This window comes from Tamandua tetradactyla, chromosome 3 (assembly GCF_023851605.1).
Source record: "Tamandua tetradactyla isolate mTamTet1 chromosome 3, mTamTet1.pri, whole genome shotgun sequence".
NCBI lineage: Eukaryota > Metazoa > Chordata > Mammalia > Pilosa > Myrmecophagidae > Tamandua > Tamandua tetradactyla.
The window spans coordinates 88,523,596-88,542,022 of NC_135329.1; the positions used below are offsets into that span (position 1 = coordinate 88,523,596).

General features: G+C 37.9%; 1 protein-coding gene across 5 annotated transcripts in view; it reads right to left on the reverse strand.

Annotated features, from left to right (window-relative positions):
* Window positions 1–18,427, reverse strand: part of CNTNAP5 (contactin associated protein family member 5) — an 818,968-nt gene that overhangs the window by 40,676 nt on the left and 759,865 nt on the right. For all 5 annotated transcript variants that reach the window (XM_077153509.1, XM_077153505.1, XM_077153506.1 and 2 more), the window contains 2 exons: window positions 17,479–17,609; window positions 8,796–8,883 (listed from right to left, as the gene is read on the reverse strand). In XM_077153509.1, the coding sequence (XP_077009624.1) occupies window positions 8,796–8,883; window positions 17,479–17,609 (219 nt within the window). The remainder of the gene's footprint in view (window positions 1–8,795; window positions 8,884–17,478; window positions 17,610–18,427) is intronic.

An 18,427-nucleotide genomic window follows, 5' to 3' on the forward strand; every position in this document is an offset into this window, starting at 1 on the left:
TTCATTTAGGCACCATTACCTATCACAACTTGCCAACATCCAACCAAAATCATTCCTGCCAATGCTAAAGAATACCTAGGGCATTATATATGATTCTACAAAGTTCCCATGCACCAGAATGACTCTCCAAAACCTACAACCTCTAGATGGGTCCCTGAAACAGAGAAGTCCTGAAATGCAGAGGGGCCTGCGCTTCCAGAACATCAGTTAGTTCCATTCCCCTATCCCACATCCCTTCCAACATGAAAAAGTTAGAATGGGCATGCCCAAATACCCTTAAAGAATGGGAGAAAGATCAAAGGTGATGGTGGAGTTATACAGAAAAGGTAGGGCTTAACAAATTAGTATGAGCGTTAAATCATTATATTGATATTTCTTTTAGCTTCTAGTACCTTAGAGCAGCTAGAATTAAAAACCTAAAATGTAGGATTGTAATCCATACCAAATTCTGAAATCTGTTCTACAACTAATTGTTTTGATGTACTTTGAAATGTGTTGCTTTTATGTATATATGTTATTTAAAGAGAAGGAGGAATATAACAGAGATAAGATTTTACAAATGAGTATGACTACTGAATCATTATATTGATATTTCTGTTGGTCTCCACTGTCTTAAAGCAGCTAGAAGAAAAAATGAAAAATCATGGAACTGTAACCCATACAAAACTTTAAAATCTCTTCTATAACTACTTGTTAAAATATATTTGGAAATTTATTGCTTTTTCATATACCTGTTATATTTTACATTTTAAAAAGTGTTTAAAAAATTAAGAAACACTAGGGAGCACTTACTACATGCCTAACAATATTGTAGCAAGGAGGATAAAATCATTAATAAGACAAAGGTCCTGTCTTTGAAACCTCAGGATTACCTCATGCTGAGACAGAGTGATCTAATCTACCACCTACTAGTCGGGTCACCTTGGACAGCTCAGTTAATTTTTCTGTGACTAGATTTCCTCAACTATACAATGGGAATAATAATATTACTTATCCCCTGAGATGTGTGAGATGAAAAATGAATTAACATACGGAAATAGCTTGGACCAATTCTTTCAAATTATTATCATTGTTGTGCTGTTATTTGGTTCCAGAGAGAAAAAACTTATCAAGCACAGCCTGAGACATATTCTAAAATTTTGAAAAATTTAAGTATTCACCACCCTGAATATTCTCTCCGATAACTGTCTGGTTATCTTTCAAGAAAGAGAGAATGATTTTTTGAAAAGGGATACCCTTGCTTCCTTCCTACTTTCCTTCCTTCCATTTTTATTTGTCTCTGAACAGTGAATGCCTTGCAGTAATGCTCAATGTCTTCTGATTGAAGGGAATTCATCGAAAACGTCTCATCAACAACATCCATGCCATGTGTTCACTGGTAGACCATACAAAGCAAACTTTGCTAACACAATTAGATGAAGAAACGGAAAGTCTGGCACTTTCTTTGAAGGCCACACATCTTAGAAATAGATTAGCAGCTGCTCCTCTCAGTTCAGGATGGTCTGTATTTGGAAAGAACCTCTCATAGATAACTTTGCTTGATTTGTTTACTACCCAAAAGTATAGGGAAACCAACAAGTGAGGATCTCAATGAGTAACTTGGGGTAATGCTCCTCAGTGAGGGCTTTGGCTCTTGCAAGAAACAGTGCTGACTTTGACAAACCAACACAGAGCTCAGGGCTGGTCTGGACTCTGAGACTAAAGAGTTGCATTTAAGATACAGAAATAAAATTGCATTTATAAATGTGAAGATGATACACATTCATTTTGCATGAGGGGAAGCCAAATGTTCTATTGAACTTCCACATAGGAAAATGTATAATTTGATATTTTTAAAAGAAATAATAACAAAAATCCCACATTACCCAGTTGGGATTTAATGGGATTTTCTACAAAGGAGAAAATACAAGATGTGTGTCTTTGGAAATTGGGAATTTTTACTGAAATCTGATACTTCAGAATGTTTTAAAACACGTCATTTCATGATGGCCAGTAGTCAGATTTGAATAATCTATACGAAATATTTTATTAACCACAGAAAAAGTACCACTATTTATTTCCAAGACATACTATGAGAAAATTATACACAATATTAGAACTTAGCTCAGGAAAGGGGTATACTTTGGGATCATATTTTTTACTAAAAATGTTGGTATGATCATAAACAAAGTGAGGCATTATTTAAATAACATATGCATTCAAAATGAAATAATTATTCAGTGTAGCCAATTGGGAAGCTATAATCTTGTACCAGAGAAGAAATGATGTATTTTTCAAATACCATCTCTCAACTAAATTTTTTTCCTGTTACAACAATGCATTCCCAAAATTACACTTAATTCCTAGCCTACAAGCCCCCTGTAGCTGCATCCCTTCTTTCTTACTTAAGAGCTCATAGAAGAATGCAAATGAGAGAAAATATGGGTATTATGTAACAATTATTGATTTTTGCTTCCTTCCAATACATCTCATGCTCTTGATTTGCCTTTGAGGACCAACCTTTCCCCTTTCTGAAAGGTTATGGTTAATGCTGAGCTGACTCCATCACCCCTTCATAGTCACAGAAGGACACATAATCCAGGCATGACCACCTAGTATGATCCAACTGCCTGGTCATTGTAGTAGTCTGGGATCGTCAGTTGGCACAGAATGGTCCTTTGAGAGTCAATCTCAGGACTTTTTCTAGAATTTTAGAAATGAGAAGTTTTCTTTCCACTGGGGCTTGCTAAACTGGTAGTATTTTAAGCCTGGGGTCGCTAATTTCACTTTTGTTATGACTGAAATCTTGCCTGAGAATGAAGCCCCACCCAGAGGTAAGCAGAATCAGAACTGGAAGGAGAAACACCCAGACAGATTGACAATGACTACATGACATTAATGGTGGAGCCCTGAAACAGCTGGGCCTGCAGCAAGTCCTGCGTCATGAGCCTTCCATTTTCGCCACTATGATATTGTCTTTTGATGTTGCTGTTTAAACTGGTCTGAGTTTCATGATTTAGCATGGTTAAGAGATGCAGATTTAGTTCATTTGAATGCTTTTTGGAAGTTATCTTCACAGTCATCTTTCTGGACACTTTTTTTTTTTTTTTTTTTTTTTGTATGCTGCATGGTGCGGATCACATTTCATTCATTTTCCATGTGAGTATTCCTCATTGTAGAACCAGTTTTGTTAATTTTTTTGTTTTTGTTTTTGCTTGGTTCTTCATTTATTTGCTTGTTTGTTTGTTTGTTTAGGAAGAGCATGGATGAGGAATTGAACCCGGATCTCCTGCATAGCAGGTGAGAATTCTACCACTGAACTACCCTTGCACCTCCTGCTGACACATTTTTTAAAAATCAGTTTCCCTTTACTTTCCCATACTCATTAAATATCAACACTAGTTTCAACTAACATGTGTTGAGTGTGTATTAAATACCAACTACTTCACATATATTGTCTTGTGGTTTCCTTACCACGACTCTGTGAATCAAGTGTTAGCAACCTCATTTTACTGATGCAGAATTACAAACAGATTGGGGAACTTTACCAATAACGTCTCCCAGCAGTTAATTACAGCAGAGAGTTTCAGATACGGGTCTGTGTGCTTCTAAAAAGCTGAGCGCATTCCACTACATGATTTCGCTTCCTCATTTGATATTGACTCTACCAGATTTGAATCATAAGAAGGACACAACTGTATACAAAATCAAAAGGGAATTAGAGAGCAGTCTTCAAAATGAGAACTTTGAAGTAGGTACCTTTCATTTGTATGCATAAATTCTGCTGTTCCCTAAAAATGGCTGCATAACTCACCCTGCACAAGATGCTTGGGAGATGATTTAACATGGAAGCAATCAGAGTATTTATTCGGATATACTGTGAAGTTGTAGAAGACAGTTAGCTTGACGTTCAAAATTGAGGGGATGGGGAGAATTAAAGTGTCCCTGTTCTATAAAAGCAATAAAAATGAACTGTATCTTAACAGTACAAAAACATATGCAAGGCAAGGACCTGCCAATAACCCTGCAATTTCCAGTTTAGCTGGTTGTATGCAGATTGTGAAGAAATCCTGCCAATTTCCAAACTTTTTTTTTAGGACCAAGTGATTATGTGATGCTCCACAGGCAAGCAGCCGTCGTGTCTGCCTGTCAAGCAGGCCAGTAGTCAGGGATGAATAAATGCTAGCACCATGTCCTGAGTGCCAATTCAATTTTAATGTCTACTCACATTCTCTGAATTACAGTTCAAAAGCACACTGCTATTTCTCTCTCCCTAATTGGCAATGTGTCTCCACATTTTAAGAAGTAACAATATCCTAAATGTGCAGACCAGTAAGAATGATCCTCTCAGGGAAATACATAAATAATACATGCATAAATACATACATGCATTTTTATTCTTTGTTACACGTAAATACACAAGAATTTTTAAATCAAATTTTATGCTGCATTCAGCAGAACAAAATAGAGGAAATCAAGAGCAGAAAATAAACAAAGACCTGCCTTCTATCCGTTTCGAGGTTTTTGAATTCTTAAGTCTGTCTTCTGACTGTTCGCTCTGTTGCTCAAGGGCCAGGTCAGACAAGAACTTAGAAATATTTGGAGGAGGCACACTCTGTTCAAATCTGAGGAATTCATTTCTGTCCTTTCTAATGAACCACGTAACTTTCGAGAAACAGAGAAGCTTACCCATATGGATGCTTTCCCCAACTATGTTCTCTCTTTTCTGCTTTTTTGTTTTTGCACCCTTACGGGACATGCCTGGATGGGCCTCTTTTCTTCTTTTTAATGCTACTTTCTCTTTATCTAATAGGGCCAGTACCACAGATTTTCCCTCAATGTCAAGGAATGTCAGTAAAACAAGGGAAAAAGAAAAAGACAAAAACTAGCAACATCACATAACTTATCCTAGGTGAACACTATCTTTCCTAAAGACCCAGCAGTGAATTTTTGTCAGTTATCCTATCTTATTTTCATGGGATAGTCTCCACAACTCCAGGAAAAGATACTTCTTTATCCATTGTGGTATCTGTAGCACAGTGGGTGGGTACAGGGTATGTACTAAATCAATATCCTCAAGAATGATGAATTTGGTCCCTCCTGCTAGAAAAGGAACGCAAGTAAGTTTGTTCTTTCTTAATACCAGGGTGTTCTCCATGGTGTTGAAGAAAACAGAGACAGTAGATTTACTAAATATTTTTGTTGGTGGTATCTACTCAGAAAGCTTGCAGATCCTTTTTTTTTTTTTCAAATGGAAAAGCCTCTGTATGTGTCAAATCTTTTCTAAAATTGGGGAGTATGATTCAGTTTGTCGTCAATTCCACATATCCATTTCAACACCATCCTTTCCTATTCCCCTCCTCTATGACCCTAAGCTCTTTTTCTAATGCACAGGGCTTTTCCTGTGCTTCCAAAGGGTCCCTTGAATTAGTGTTCCTTTTTTGTAGTGAACTTGATATTCATGCACTCTCTCTTCACTTCTAGTTAGAGACCTTTCATAGACTACAAGTCCAGAGCTTAATTGTGGATGAAATCCTTCTGTCAACTTGAATGGAAAAGTAGCTTAGCAGTTAAAGATTCCTGATCCTTAGTAGAATGAAAAAATTTAGTTAGGTATTCTTGCTCAACCTTTGCCATATTCTTTTCTCATGTTAAGCAGAATGTACTGGTGGTAAAATAGCATTGCATTCCTCAATCAAGGTAGGCTTTTGCTTTAGAGTTTTAACCTGCCATCCTTATGTATTTTGGGTTTAAGTTGGGGGAATATGAGAATGCAATACACAGTGACAGCCATCCTTATATATTATTGTTTTAAGTTTGGGGGGTATGGGAATGTCATACATAGTGGCAGCATTCTTGGAGGAGCTTTTTTTAAACAAGAGGGTGCTTTTTGGAGTTCCCATTACATAAAGCAAGTGTCATGGGAAAAGTCTGGGTTTTCTGTTCAGAGAGCTCTATTTGGGTTTCCTCCCAAGTTCTTTTGGCTTGATTTAAATTTGGATTAAATGACACAAAATATATAAACCAGCAATAAGATGGCAGATTAGATATTCTAGAAGATAATTCTGTTTGATCAAAACCAACAGATGTATTTTAATGTCCTGTTGAGATTACAGGAAACAAAGAAGAATAATTCTAAGTTCTGGGGAAACGTTTTCAGACAGGAGGTTGAAATTAAGGCAGGGAGTCATAAACCAACATTAGGGTGGCTCTGGTGAAAACTCCTGCACTCCAAGATGTATGGGAGGCAAAGCCTTGTGAAGATGCTGAATCTGAGACTCACATTAAGATTTAGTGAAAAGTAGGTCAGGAAAAAAAATCTATTTAGGGAAACAGAAAATCTGATTGTCGCTAATGTGGTTCTGAATAGTATATATATATGTGAAATACAAATGGTATATTATAATATTAACACTAACAATCTTTCCCACGAAAATCTTGCTCTCATTCATATCTGGAGCTCAAACTTATACTCTCACTTTTTTCAGGTGTTAAAAAAAAAAAAACTGAGAAATTAAAGAGTTCAAAAATCTATAGCAGCTCCTGGAATCAGGAAGTAGCAAACATAAATCTTTCCTGGGGGAAATTTTCCCAAGTTTTGCTCCTCAGTGTTCCCAGAAATTAATTTTAACCAAATAGTAACTCACATACACACCCAGATACATACACGCATAGTGTAAGGAAATAAGCTACCAGAGAAAAACAGCAAATAACAGATTTTCACCCTCACAGACTTCAGATGTTGGGATTAACAGAGACATAGTCAATAACAATCATTGTTTAAAGGCATAAAATGGAAACTTTTTATGTAGGGACAAGAAACTATCATACTTAACAAGCATGCTTGAAAATAAACAAAATTCTACTTTAGAAATGAAAAGTATAATGAACAAAGATTTATTGAGTGGGTTAAATATCATATTAGGCATAGAAAAAGAAAGAATTAATGAATTTGAAGATAAAATCAAATAAATGTCCCATAAAAGTAAATTAAAAATATGGAAAAATAGGGTAAAGGAAATGAAGTTAGAGTTAGGAAGTCTACAATTTGCCTTCCTAAGGTCAAGGAAAACTGAATAGCAAGAATAAAGAAGAAGCACTATTTGATGTGCTGAGAATTTCTGAGAATGATGAAAGATAATACATAAATATTCAAAGAATAAGTATCAGATGAAATACCAAAAAAAGAAAGCTACAGCCAGATGCATGACAATAAAACTTTAAAACACCAAAGAAAAAGTGATCGACTTAAAAGTGGGATGAGCAAAAAAGGGTGGGTGGTCAGCTCATTTTTCAAAGGCTAGTTTTGGGTGTCTAGCAAGACTATCCTTCAAGAACAGCATACATTTTTGCAGATAAAAAATAAAGAGTTTACTACTGAGTTACCCTTAATCTAGAAGAATTTTGAAAGGGATTACTTTGGAAAGAAGGAAATCAAATCTGGTACAACAGAAAGGTCTGAGTTATAGGAATGCACGGAAAGTAAATAAACCATTGGCTTTATGAACAAAACTAAATAAACCTTGTCTCCATGATATAATATGTATTATTAAGAAGAAGAATAAGAAATAAGCAAAATATTCAATCCAGGAGATAGTTACTGTTAATTGTCTCATTCAAACGCCATTTGGGAAACTAAATTGACATTTTCCATACCTTACTGTGGCCAGGTTTCTGGATGCACATTATGTTCTGAAAATTAGATATCCTTTATGAATCTGAAAGTCTGTACTGTGAATAAGGTCATTTTCCCACCCTTTTAGCTGTCTGTGCTGATGCGTAAAATCGTATTCTCTGTAGTTGCTTTCCAGAGATGTCATTCTGCCTCTTGGGAGTTGACCAGCAGCAGTATAATTTACAGTGGCCCTTGGGCTCCACCTAGATTGTTGTTGTCCTCAGATGTAGGTTCCCATTAGTCCACTGTTACTGCTTGGGAAGTCATTCCTAGATACTTTAACAAGAACTCAGCACTTTAGGTGCTACCACAATTTTGCAAATAATTTCCTGTGTCAAATCTATTCCTTCTTGAAATACCTGGAGTGAATAATGCCCTGCACTGTCCTTTGACTGATGTAGTAGGAAAGGACATGATAGAATCATGGGATAAGTTGGGCAAATGGAAAATAAGGAGGTAGGAATAAGTTCAATTGAATAACTCTCCCCAAAATGTGAAAGGACTTACATTCATCAAATAAGAAAAACACTGATGGCTATATCGGACATAAAAAGCAAAATCAGAGTATATATTCTTCACAAGAGTCCTATGTAAAGCTTAAATAAAAGGAAAGATGGTAAGTAAAAAGATGGAAAAAGTAGATGAGGCAACTAATAACTAAAGCAAAACTGCAGTCACTACATAAAACCAGACAAAGTAGATTTAAACACAAAAAAGACATTTTGAGAGTTAAAAAAATAATCACTTCAGTGTGATAAAAGGTCCAACTTGACAGGAAGATATAACAATTTCAATTCTGTAGTTACGTAATAAATACCCTCAGCACAAATAAAATAAAAATCTACAGCACTTTCAGAATGTAGATCAAGTTCACCATTATGGTAGATTTCAAATGTCTTTCAACTATTGATTAATTAATAGAGAAATTTAGGATTTGTACCATCCAATTAACAACACCTCATACAAACCTAACCTGCCATACACATATTCTAGCATCTCTTATACCAGAAATCTTTGTTTCTATACCTTGGATATTATGTGAACAAGAGGTTACAAATCTGAATCAAATAGACATCCTCATGGAAACTACTTATTTATTTTTAAAAAGTCCACTGGAGAGTTGTGAAGTAGGACAACTCACCTGTGACCTTGCCTAAGGTGAGTGACCATATAGCTTTGAACTCAACTTCCAAGGAGAAATTATAACTGAGTTGAAGCTGCTGATCCATCTGTGGGAAAACAGAAGAGAAAGTTGCATCAGCAGAAGGCTGTGGGTGAAGGGCATAAAACATTCCTATCTGGAAAGAGCTTCAAAATGCACACAGAGCAGATGCTTCTCTGGGATTTTCTCTCTGGAGATTCTAGCAATGGTTGGCTAAATTGCCCACCAATGCATATAAAATAACCCCCTTCTTTCCACTTCTTAAATAAAGGCTTTCATACAGTCTTCTCCCTTGGAAAGCCTATACAGCTTTTGAAAGGTATTTATCTCCCACTGAGATTTTCTCAACAAATTCTTTGCTGCAAGTAAGCAAACAAATGAAACCTTCCCAGAATTGAATGTGCATGATTAGCACTAAGTGGGAAGCATGCACTCATTCCCAACATCTCCCTCCTTCTCCCCATTCTATCTTTAGGACTATGGCTTCCCACGTTGCTCCATGATACTGACCTGTTCTTATTCAGGTGGGTGTTAGTGGGTCTCCCTGGCAAGGGTTCATGTTTAACAAAAAGATCATTGGCACTCTTCTGAGGAGGGAAGACTAGCTGAACAGAGGCCACTAAACTGGACTGCTGATAACTCCACCTTTGGCAGGGGGCCAAAGCCACAACTAAGGATCTATTAGAATTCCAGGGTCTTGGGTCTCATTTCAATTTCCAGTACCATTCTTTAGGGAATACTCTTTTTCTCCCTCATTGCTAATTCCAGTTCTATATTTGTGTTCCCCACCTCCCTATTCCTAGGCAGCAATCCACACCCATTCTCATTTTTATCAGTCTAGTCAAATCATAACAGTTTCTTCACACATGAACCTGAGTATTCATAGGATGTTATCCTTGGAAAGGATCCTTATTGTCTATCAGTTCACCTGTATGAACCCTTGTGCTGGTTTGAAATTAGTATGTACCCTAGAAAAGCCATGTTTTCTTTCCTGTTCCAATCTTAGGTTGGGGGTGGGGGGCAGACCTATTGTTTAGGGTGAAAATCTTTTGATTAGATCATTTCTATGGAGATATAATTCACGCAATTGTGGGTGGAAATTTTGGTTAGTCAGAGATGTGACTTCACTCATTCAAGGTGGGTCATGATTGGTTTACTGGAGTGCTTTAAAAGAGGAAACATTTTGGAGAGAGGCCAGATCTGACACAGACAGAAACATTTGATGAGGCAGAAAGACAACACTCCTAGGGAAGCCATCTGAAATGAGAAGCTGGGAGAGAAAGCTAGCAGATGTCACCATGTGCCTCATCATGTGGTTTAAGCAAGCCAGAACCCAGAGCTATGGCCTAGAGGAACTAAGTGAAGACCCACAGATGCTTAGAGAGGGAGCCACTCGTATCAGAATCTGAAAGCAAGGAAACTGGGGACAATGACCAGCAGACATCCGCTATGTACCTTCCCATGTGACAGACAATCAGCCACTCTTGAGTCAAGGTATCTTTATCTGGATGCGTTAGTTTGGGCATGTCTATGGCCTTAGAACTGTAAGATTGCACCTTAATAAATTTCCTTTTTAAGAACCATTCCTTTTCTGGAATATTGCATTCCAGCATCTTTAACAAACCAGAACAACCCCTATCGAGGCATTCATACGTGAGAGGAGATGAAGGCCTCATCAGCTGGGGAGCAACCCATCCAGGACTGAAACCTTTTATCCCATATCCTGCCACTGCAATTCACCATACCACACCCCTTCCACCTAAACTGGCTGTCCATGAGGACACTTAAAGGACTGAGTGGATATGCTGGGGAGGAAGTCACTTGCCATGCCCTGTGGTACATGATTATACATTTTAGTACTCTTTTTATTGAATAATTGGATAACCAATAATATTTGTTTATTTTTTGAACATTTAAGATACCATATTAATGGAGTTTCAAAGTATATTCCTCCCTCAAATACACCTAGAATATGTGTAATTTTTTTCTGTTTCAGTAAGAAGATGGACAGTCACAGAGATCAACAGTCTCCATCACATGGACCACCCACCACATGGACCACCCACCACATGGACCACCCACCACACAGCCTCATGTTTGCTTCACTTGCCCGTATCTCTCTAGATGTCTGAGCAGCTTGTAGACAACTATTGTGACTTTTTATTTCTGCACTTCCAGCATAGTTATTGAGCACTTTCTTGTTTGCTGTATGTCAGACACTACTAATGCCACCAGAGCTCATCTCCTCCAAGAAGCTTTCCTTGATATATTGGCTAGATTTGATGACCTTTTTCTCTGCTCACAATGTTATGCTTCTACCTCTAAGCTTGCATTTATGATGTTGCGGTATAATGACTTTCTTTTGTTTCTGTTTTCTGTGTTCATTAGACTACTGGTTCATTGAGAACAAGGACCACATCTGAACATATCTCTTTTCTTTAGGGCCTACCTCAGAACTGGCAAAGTAACTAACTCCTAGCATTCCTGCTGAATGAATATATGTTGGTTTTGTATTGCTTCCCCTCCTAGCTAGTAGGCTCTGAAGCAGTGTCTATCAGAACTTTGGAATGTGTCTGGATGCTCCAGTGGTCCCTACAATTTTGAGTATTACATAGGATCTTTGGTACCCTCTCTCCCATTCACAATCTCTTTAGTACTCAGTGGTTCACATTTATTTTTGCTCTGAAGGATATCCCCCCCCCCTTTCCTCAGGGCTCTCTCCTGCCTTCTCCTACTTTCTCCTTGCATCTATCCATTCTAATGGGTGTGGGATATCTTACCTCATGTTTGATTTTTCAGGTGATAAGGGAGGCTGAAGAGAATGGGAATTTCCTGTTTTTTGGGGGGTAGAATCATCCATATACCTCACAAAAGTCATGTCCCTGATCTTAATCAGCATTGCTGTGAGTGAGAACCCATTTGTAAACAGTATGTTTGACTATGTCGAGAAAGGGTGTGGATTCATTTGTAAGCAGAATCTTTGAAGACCAATTGAATAAGGGTGGGTATTTTTTTGGTATGCTCTATGGTGAGGGCCATATTTCATTCTTTTTCTATGTGAGTATACTGTTATTGCAGAAGCATTTGTTGATTTTTGGGGGGGGGTAGGAGGAGTGCACCAGCCAGGTATCAGTCTGGGTCTCCTACATGGAAGGTGAGTATTCCACCACTGAACTAACCTTGCATCCCAAACAAGGTGGGTCTTAATTCATATTACTGGAAGCCATAAAAAGAGAAGAAAATGGAAGACAAGTTACATATAGACAGATTGCCATGTAACAGGGGCTAGGTGCAAGACATGGAACCCCAAGGGTTGTGGCAAGCCAGTTCCAGAATGCTACTGGCTTTAGAAAGAAATCATGGGGGCGGGCCACGGTGGCTCAGCAGGCAAGAATGCTCGCCTGCCATGCCAGAGGACCCGGATTCGATTCCCAGTGCCTGCCCATGTAAAAAAAAAAAAAAAAAAGGAAAGAAATCATGACCTGCCAAGACCTTGATTTTCATTTTCCAGCCTCATAAACCATGAGCTAATACATACCTGTTGTGTGTTAAATATTGTGTGATATTTGTCATAACAGACCTGGCAAACCAAAACGTCTGGGAAGAAGAAAGCTGTAGTGTTCTTAGAATGGGAAGTTGAGATGAAATTCCCCTGGCTTTTATCCCTCATCTCATCTCATAGGCAAACACAGCAGTTTTCCTTGTCTTCACACAGAGAGCTAATTGTTCTGGAAGTACATGAATCATCCCTCACCTATTATTCTGCTTTGTAGGAACTTGTCTGGTCATTAGCACTTTAATCAGATGACTAAGGAAAGATGGAAGGAGGTAAGTGACACTCACTTAAAGTGGTTTTTAACAATACGAATGTTTCTAAAAGTTTGGAGAGAAAGTTAGAAACTTAAGGGTATTGGAGGGCTGCATATGGCTTAAGGCAAGGATTTGATCTCTGGCCTGGAAGGGCATGACACCTGAGGTCTTGTACTAGTTCAAGTGCCAGGCTATTTAGTTGAAAATCTAAGCAAATGCACAGAGAGAAAGCAAAAAAAAAAAGTGTTGACCACAAATATGTATTTTTAGGACTTATATTTTTCATGTGTGCCATGCAATCATTGATATAGTCAATGTGAAAATCATTCTTTTACTAGACTTTGTCATGCCATTTCACAGGCTCATATAATTATGTTTAATTAATTGCATTTTAATTATGAATTTACATTTAATTAAAATTGATGAGTAATAAAAGATTAAGCTAAATTCACTTTTGAGCATTTAAGATGTTCAATGTTTATAATCTGGCCTAGATCAGTTTCTCCAATCTTGGAATCCTAGACACTCAGTGACCTTTCTTAAGTTATTAAATTGATGGGAAAAGGGAAGGAAATGGAACAAATCTTTGTTGAGCAAGCCCTATTTGCCAGACTGCCTGTGCTATCCCCTTTATCTACATCCTTAAATCTAAGAACTGACAGGTCAGTTGCATTCACCCTCTTCTTTATTAAAAAAAAAATAGACAGAGCTTCAGAAAGGTGAATAAGCTGTCTAAGAAGGCATAGACTAAGTGATGGCACAGGAATTCACATCTAAATCTGTCTCACTGTAGACTGGCCTCTTTTTTAGTTCAGGATCTTGCTTTCTCAAAAGAAGGAGTTAACTAATTGGTTTTCATATACTTCTGACCTCTCCTTATTTACAGTTCATTGATCTTTTGACATTTGGTTAAGCTGACTTAATCGGCTTAATATCATCAATGCATTTTAAATCGGGCCTCTGAAGTTCACCCCCTACAACCAGTGCTTTTTTTAAGGGGATACTTGAGCCTTAAAAGACAATAACCAAATTTCAACCCTCAAATCCTTGCTAGGAGTTCTTTTTGGTTGCAGGTCTAGGCCCCCAAATCTTCTTTCTAGGGTCAAAACCAGCAGAGAGGGGGAAGAACAGCAACTCAGGTCTTGGGGGTTGGGGGGAATCTATTCTCAAAAACCAGATGCCTCTGCTGGCTGAGTACAGTGATAACAGCCTCTCCTTCCTCTCTACAAGCTTCTGAGTAGTGCTTGAAACTCTACTCCACAAGGCCTAGGGATGGGCCTGGGGTACAGAAATGACTTGCTCTTTACTGTTTTTGTTGAACTGCTTGCTCTAAGCAGTGCTGAAGGAGAGAAATCTAGATTGGGTGGGGAGTGGCTGTCAGAGAAACAAGTATGCTGTGTTACTGTGTCAATAAATTGACTTAAAGTTTAAAACAATATGAATCCAAAAAAAGCATCTCCTTTTGCTCTCAAGACTATTGTGGAAATAACATGTTCACAACCAATATGCTCTGACGGCTGACTATTAATTGATTTTGGGGATTTCTTTAGGTGGAGGAGAGAAACAAATGTCTCTTACTGTTCTCTTCCTACTCTGTGTTCATTTGTGAAATCATGAGGAAGAAAGGAAAATGAACTGTGGGTACAAATGCCATCTGGAACGTTTCCAGATACCTCCTTAGTCAAAATATATTGAAATCAGAATTCATCATTCTCATTCTTCTTTCAATTTGGTCCCAATTCTAACTTTCTCCACCACTCCCTACCTCAGCCCTAATTCAGAACTAAATATTACAAGTAAGCACATTAAATTCTGATTATTCCAGGGTTGTTATTTTTAGAATTATCCACATATATTTGACTTATCTTGAAATTCCATGCAATAAAAAAACAATAGTCAGTTTTGACTTCTCCCATATCTCACATTCAAAAGGTCACCCAATGCTACTGACTGTATCCTAAAACAGTTCTCAATCTTTCTTCTCCATGGATCCTACCACAATACCATTTGAGACCATTACCATCTCTTCCTGACTGGTCTCTCTGTTTTAGGTCTCATCACTATCAATTTTTCTTTCCAAGCAGTGATCACAGTGAGACTCTGAAAATAAAGATCTAATCATATAACTTCTCTGTTCAGAAAATCCAACTCCACAGGATCAATTAAACTTTCCACATAGTACATTAAGCCCAGTGCAATTCATTCCTTTAGCTATACTTATCAAGCACATGCCATATGTTAGACAATGCTCCAAAAGTAGAGATTCAGTGCTAATGAAAATAGAAGTCCTTGCCTTCACCAAGCTTACCTTCTAGAGGAGGAAGACAGGACAAGCTATTAAATAAATAAGTAAAATACATAGTATGTTAGGTAGTGTTAAGTGCTAAGACAAAAGAATAAGTAGGTAAGAAGGAAAGGGAGTGTAGGGTTGAAGTTAAGGAGATTGGTTGTGTGATTAAAGAAGATTATCAGAATTGATTTCATTGAGAAAATCCTGAAGAAGTACAAGAGCTAGGCATGCAGATACGTGGATCAATAGAATGAATTCTAGGCTAAGGAAACAAAGGGTTCGTGGGTTCTGGATATAGCCTTGAGGTTAGGGTAGAAGGAGTAGAGTTACAGAGGGACCCAGTAGTAGGAAATGAAGCAACAGCTGGAAATGAGACAGAGGACACCAGATCAAGGAGAACCTTATAAGTCACTGCAAGATTTTTTTTTTAATTTATTGTTTGCTTTTTTGCTTAATATTTTCATTTTTTATTGTTTTTTATTCTGTATGACAAAGGTAGGCATTGAAAGCGTTTATTGGAGAGAAAGGCACCCATATCTGATTACAATTTTAGCAAAATTATTCTGCTGTGTTGAGAACAGACTGCAGGGAAAACAGAAGGGAAGCAGAGGTATGCCAGTCAAAGTCAACTGCAAACCTTAATAATATGAAATAACTCAAGGAAAGGATGAGGGCGCTTTGTGGCATGGTAGAAGCTGTTGATTAATGGAATGTTTATGTGAGAAAGAACACAACAATTTTTAACCTGACCTATTAGAAGAATTGAGCTACCATTATCTGAGATGTGGAAGGCTATGTGTTAGGAAGCTTGCTTTGGGGGGACTCTTAGGATCTCAGTTTTAAATAAGTTATATTTGAGATGACAAATAGATACTCAAATACGTGTGTTAAGTATTAAGAGAGTCAGATATATGTCTAGAATTCAAAGGAGAAAGTTGGAATATAGATATATATTTGAGATTAGTTCATTAGCATATATGTGGCATTTACACATACGAAATGGAATGAGATTATTTATGGAGTGAGGGTACATGCAAAAGAGAAGGAATCTGAGGTCAGCATCCTGGGACACTCCAATGGTCGAGTCTGGGAAGATGACAGGGAACCAGCAAAACAGACTGAGAATGGCAAACCAACAGAAACAGAAGAGAAGTCAGGGGAGAGTGGTATTCTGCAAGACCAGTAAGAATATTTAAAGATCACAGGGCAGCAGTGGTGTCAAATGCCACTGAGAGAGGAAGTGAGGCCATAGTTGAGACATGACCACTGGATTTTGTAAGATTAGCCATTGTTGGTCTTGGGAAGAGTAGTTACGATTCGGTACAAGGAAAAAGCTCAACTGGTGCAAGCTTAAGAAAAAAGAAGGGGAAATTTGAAGAGCAATTATATATTCAACCTTTTCAAGGATTTGGGCCATAAAATGAAAGAAAAAATGGGACAGTATATGGTATATGAAGTGGGAAGTGGGTCAAGAAAATTTCCTCCCTCTTCTAAGAGTTTGTTTTAAGTAGGTATAATTGAATATTTTATGCTTTGGGGAACCATCCAATAGAACAGGTCAAATGGTGAAAAGGGGGTATGGAGGGGAAATGCAAGAGTGTTGTCCTTGAATAGGTGAGGGGGTACAAGGTGAAATACAAAGCTAGACCATGAGCTGTTCACCCACAATGAGAAGAAGAAGAGAACACATGGACTCGATGCAATTAGGTGGGCAGATGTGTTGGTGAGAGTGTGTGGATATTGTCCTCTGAGTGGTACGTTATTCTCAAAAACAAAAACAAAGTCATCTGAGAATGTGGTTGCAATTGTTGATAGTAGGAGAAGAAAGGAGGGGGGTTAAAGTGGTCATGTAGGAGAATAGGAAAGTGGATGGACTAAAAATGTATGGAATGATTGCTGAGGAGATTTTAGGGCCCCCTTGGTTAAATGGAATGATCTGAATTCTGCCTGGCAATTCTGATTTCTCATTATCTACTGCCTGCCCCTACAATGGGACCACTGTGGTTCCACTGAGAGTCTTCCCTTTACCAGGGACTCTCAGACAGCTCTGCTTGTGCTCACATGGGCACTCTCACTGAGCAGTCTCTTCTCTCTTCTCCATTCAGTCAACTCTCACTCACAATACTCATTTTATTCCTGATTTCTTTCACGAAGCATATACTGAGTCCCAGATGAGATCAATTTCCTCTTTTCCCAGTTTGTCTTCCTCATTGTACCCTAGTTCAGTGGTTCTCAACCTGCAGTAGCCATCTGAATCACCTGCTTATTAAAACACAGACTACTGTTCCCCCTCCCCACACCAGTGTGAGATTTAATAGATCTGTGGTGAGCCCAAGAATGTACATTTCCAACTATTTTCCAGGGACTTCTGATACTGGGGTGGAAGTGGGGTGCTTACTTTATAAATGAGTGTTGTAGTTCTTTAAATGTTGGGACCAAGTTTGATTAATATCTATATCCCCAGCACTAGGTCCCACACTTGACTCATGGTAAAAAATCAAGAAACTTTTGTTCAGGTGTCATGGCACACTTGAATGAATAGGAAGAAAGAAAGTAAGGTACCTGAATGGTGAGCTCTCTCCCTTCCCTGTTAATCTTCAAGTGGTGCATCCTTCTGTTGGCAAAGTTCTCTACATCGATGGTGAATACCTGGCTTTCTCCCTTGCTTAGCTGATAGCGAACCTGTAAGCTTCCTTGAAAGAAAAATATTGGAAATTAAAACTTAAAGTATGATACATAAAATGCAAAATTTTCATGAGGTTTTTTGTTAATAATTTCTAGAGACCCATGTCTAAAATCCATCTATTGTTCGTTTTTTGCAGACGTTACCTATATTATTACAGCTTCAGAGTCTGTAATTCTACAATCCTGTGAGTATAGGCCCAAAATGATAGGCACAAAATTAAAGTATATATGTGTGGTATTAGGAAACAAAAAACATTTTAGAAAAAAAAAATAAAATGCAAACCTATTTTGTATTTGAATTGTGAAAACTATAGTCAAAGAGAGTTAAGCCTTTTTCCAACCTTTCTCCAATTTTTACCACTCCCTGTAATTCCCTTTCTCTCTAATTAGCTTCTCCCCTTTAGAACCAATGTAAAGGAGGGGAATTTCATCTTGTCTTGACCCACTGATGTGCCTGATTGGAGCTTGGTCTGGTTAGGGCACAGTGACACACTTAAACCCTTTCTGACCCACTGGGACATTCAAATTTCTCTAGGATCATGTTTTTCAATTAGCTGTTTGAAATCCATTCAGGGCTAGAAAATCAATTTCTTGGGTCTCAATCAGCATTTCTTACAAAATGGAACAGACTGAAGAAGATATGTGAGAGTCCCAAGAGAAATATTAAAGACAAGAAGTGTATCAATTGTGTGTCTGTGTGTGTGTGCATGAGAGACAGAGAATTCGTGAGAATGAGAGCATTGGATCCCAGTGCAAAATGATTTTTATATTGAGGACCACATTCAAAACAGTTTGAAATCCACTTTTGTGTGCCAGGCATGTTTTC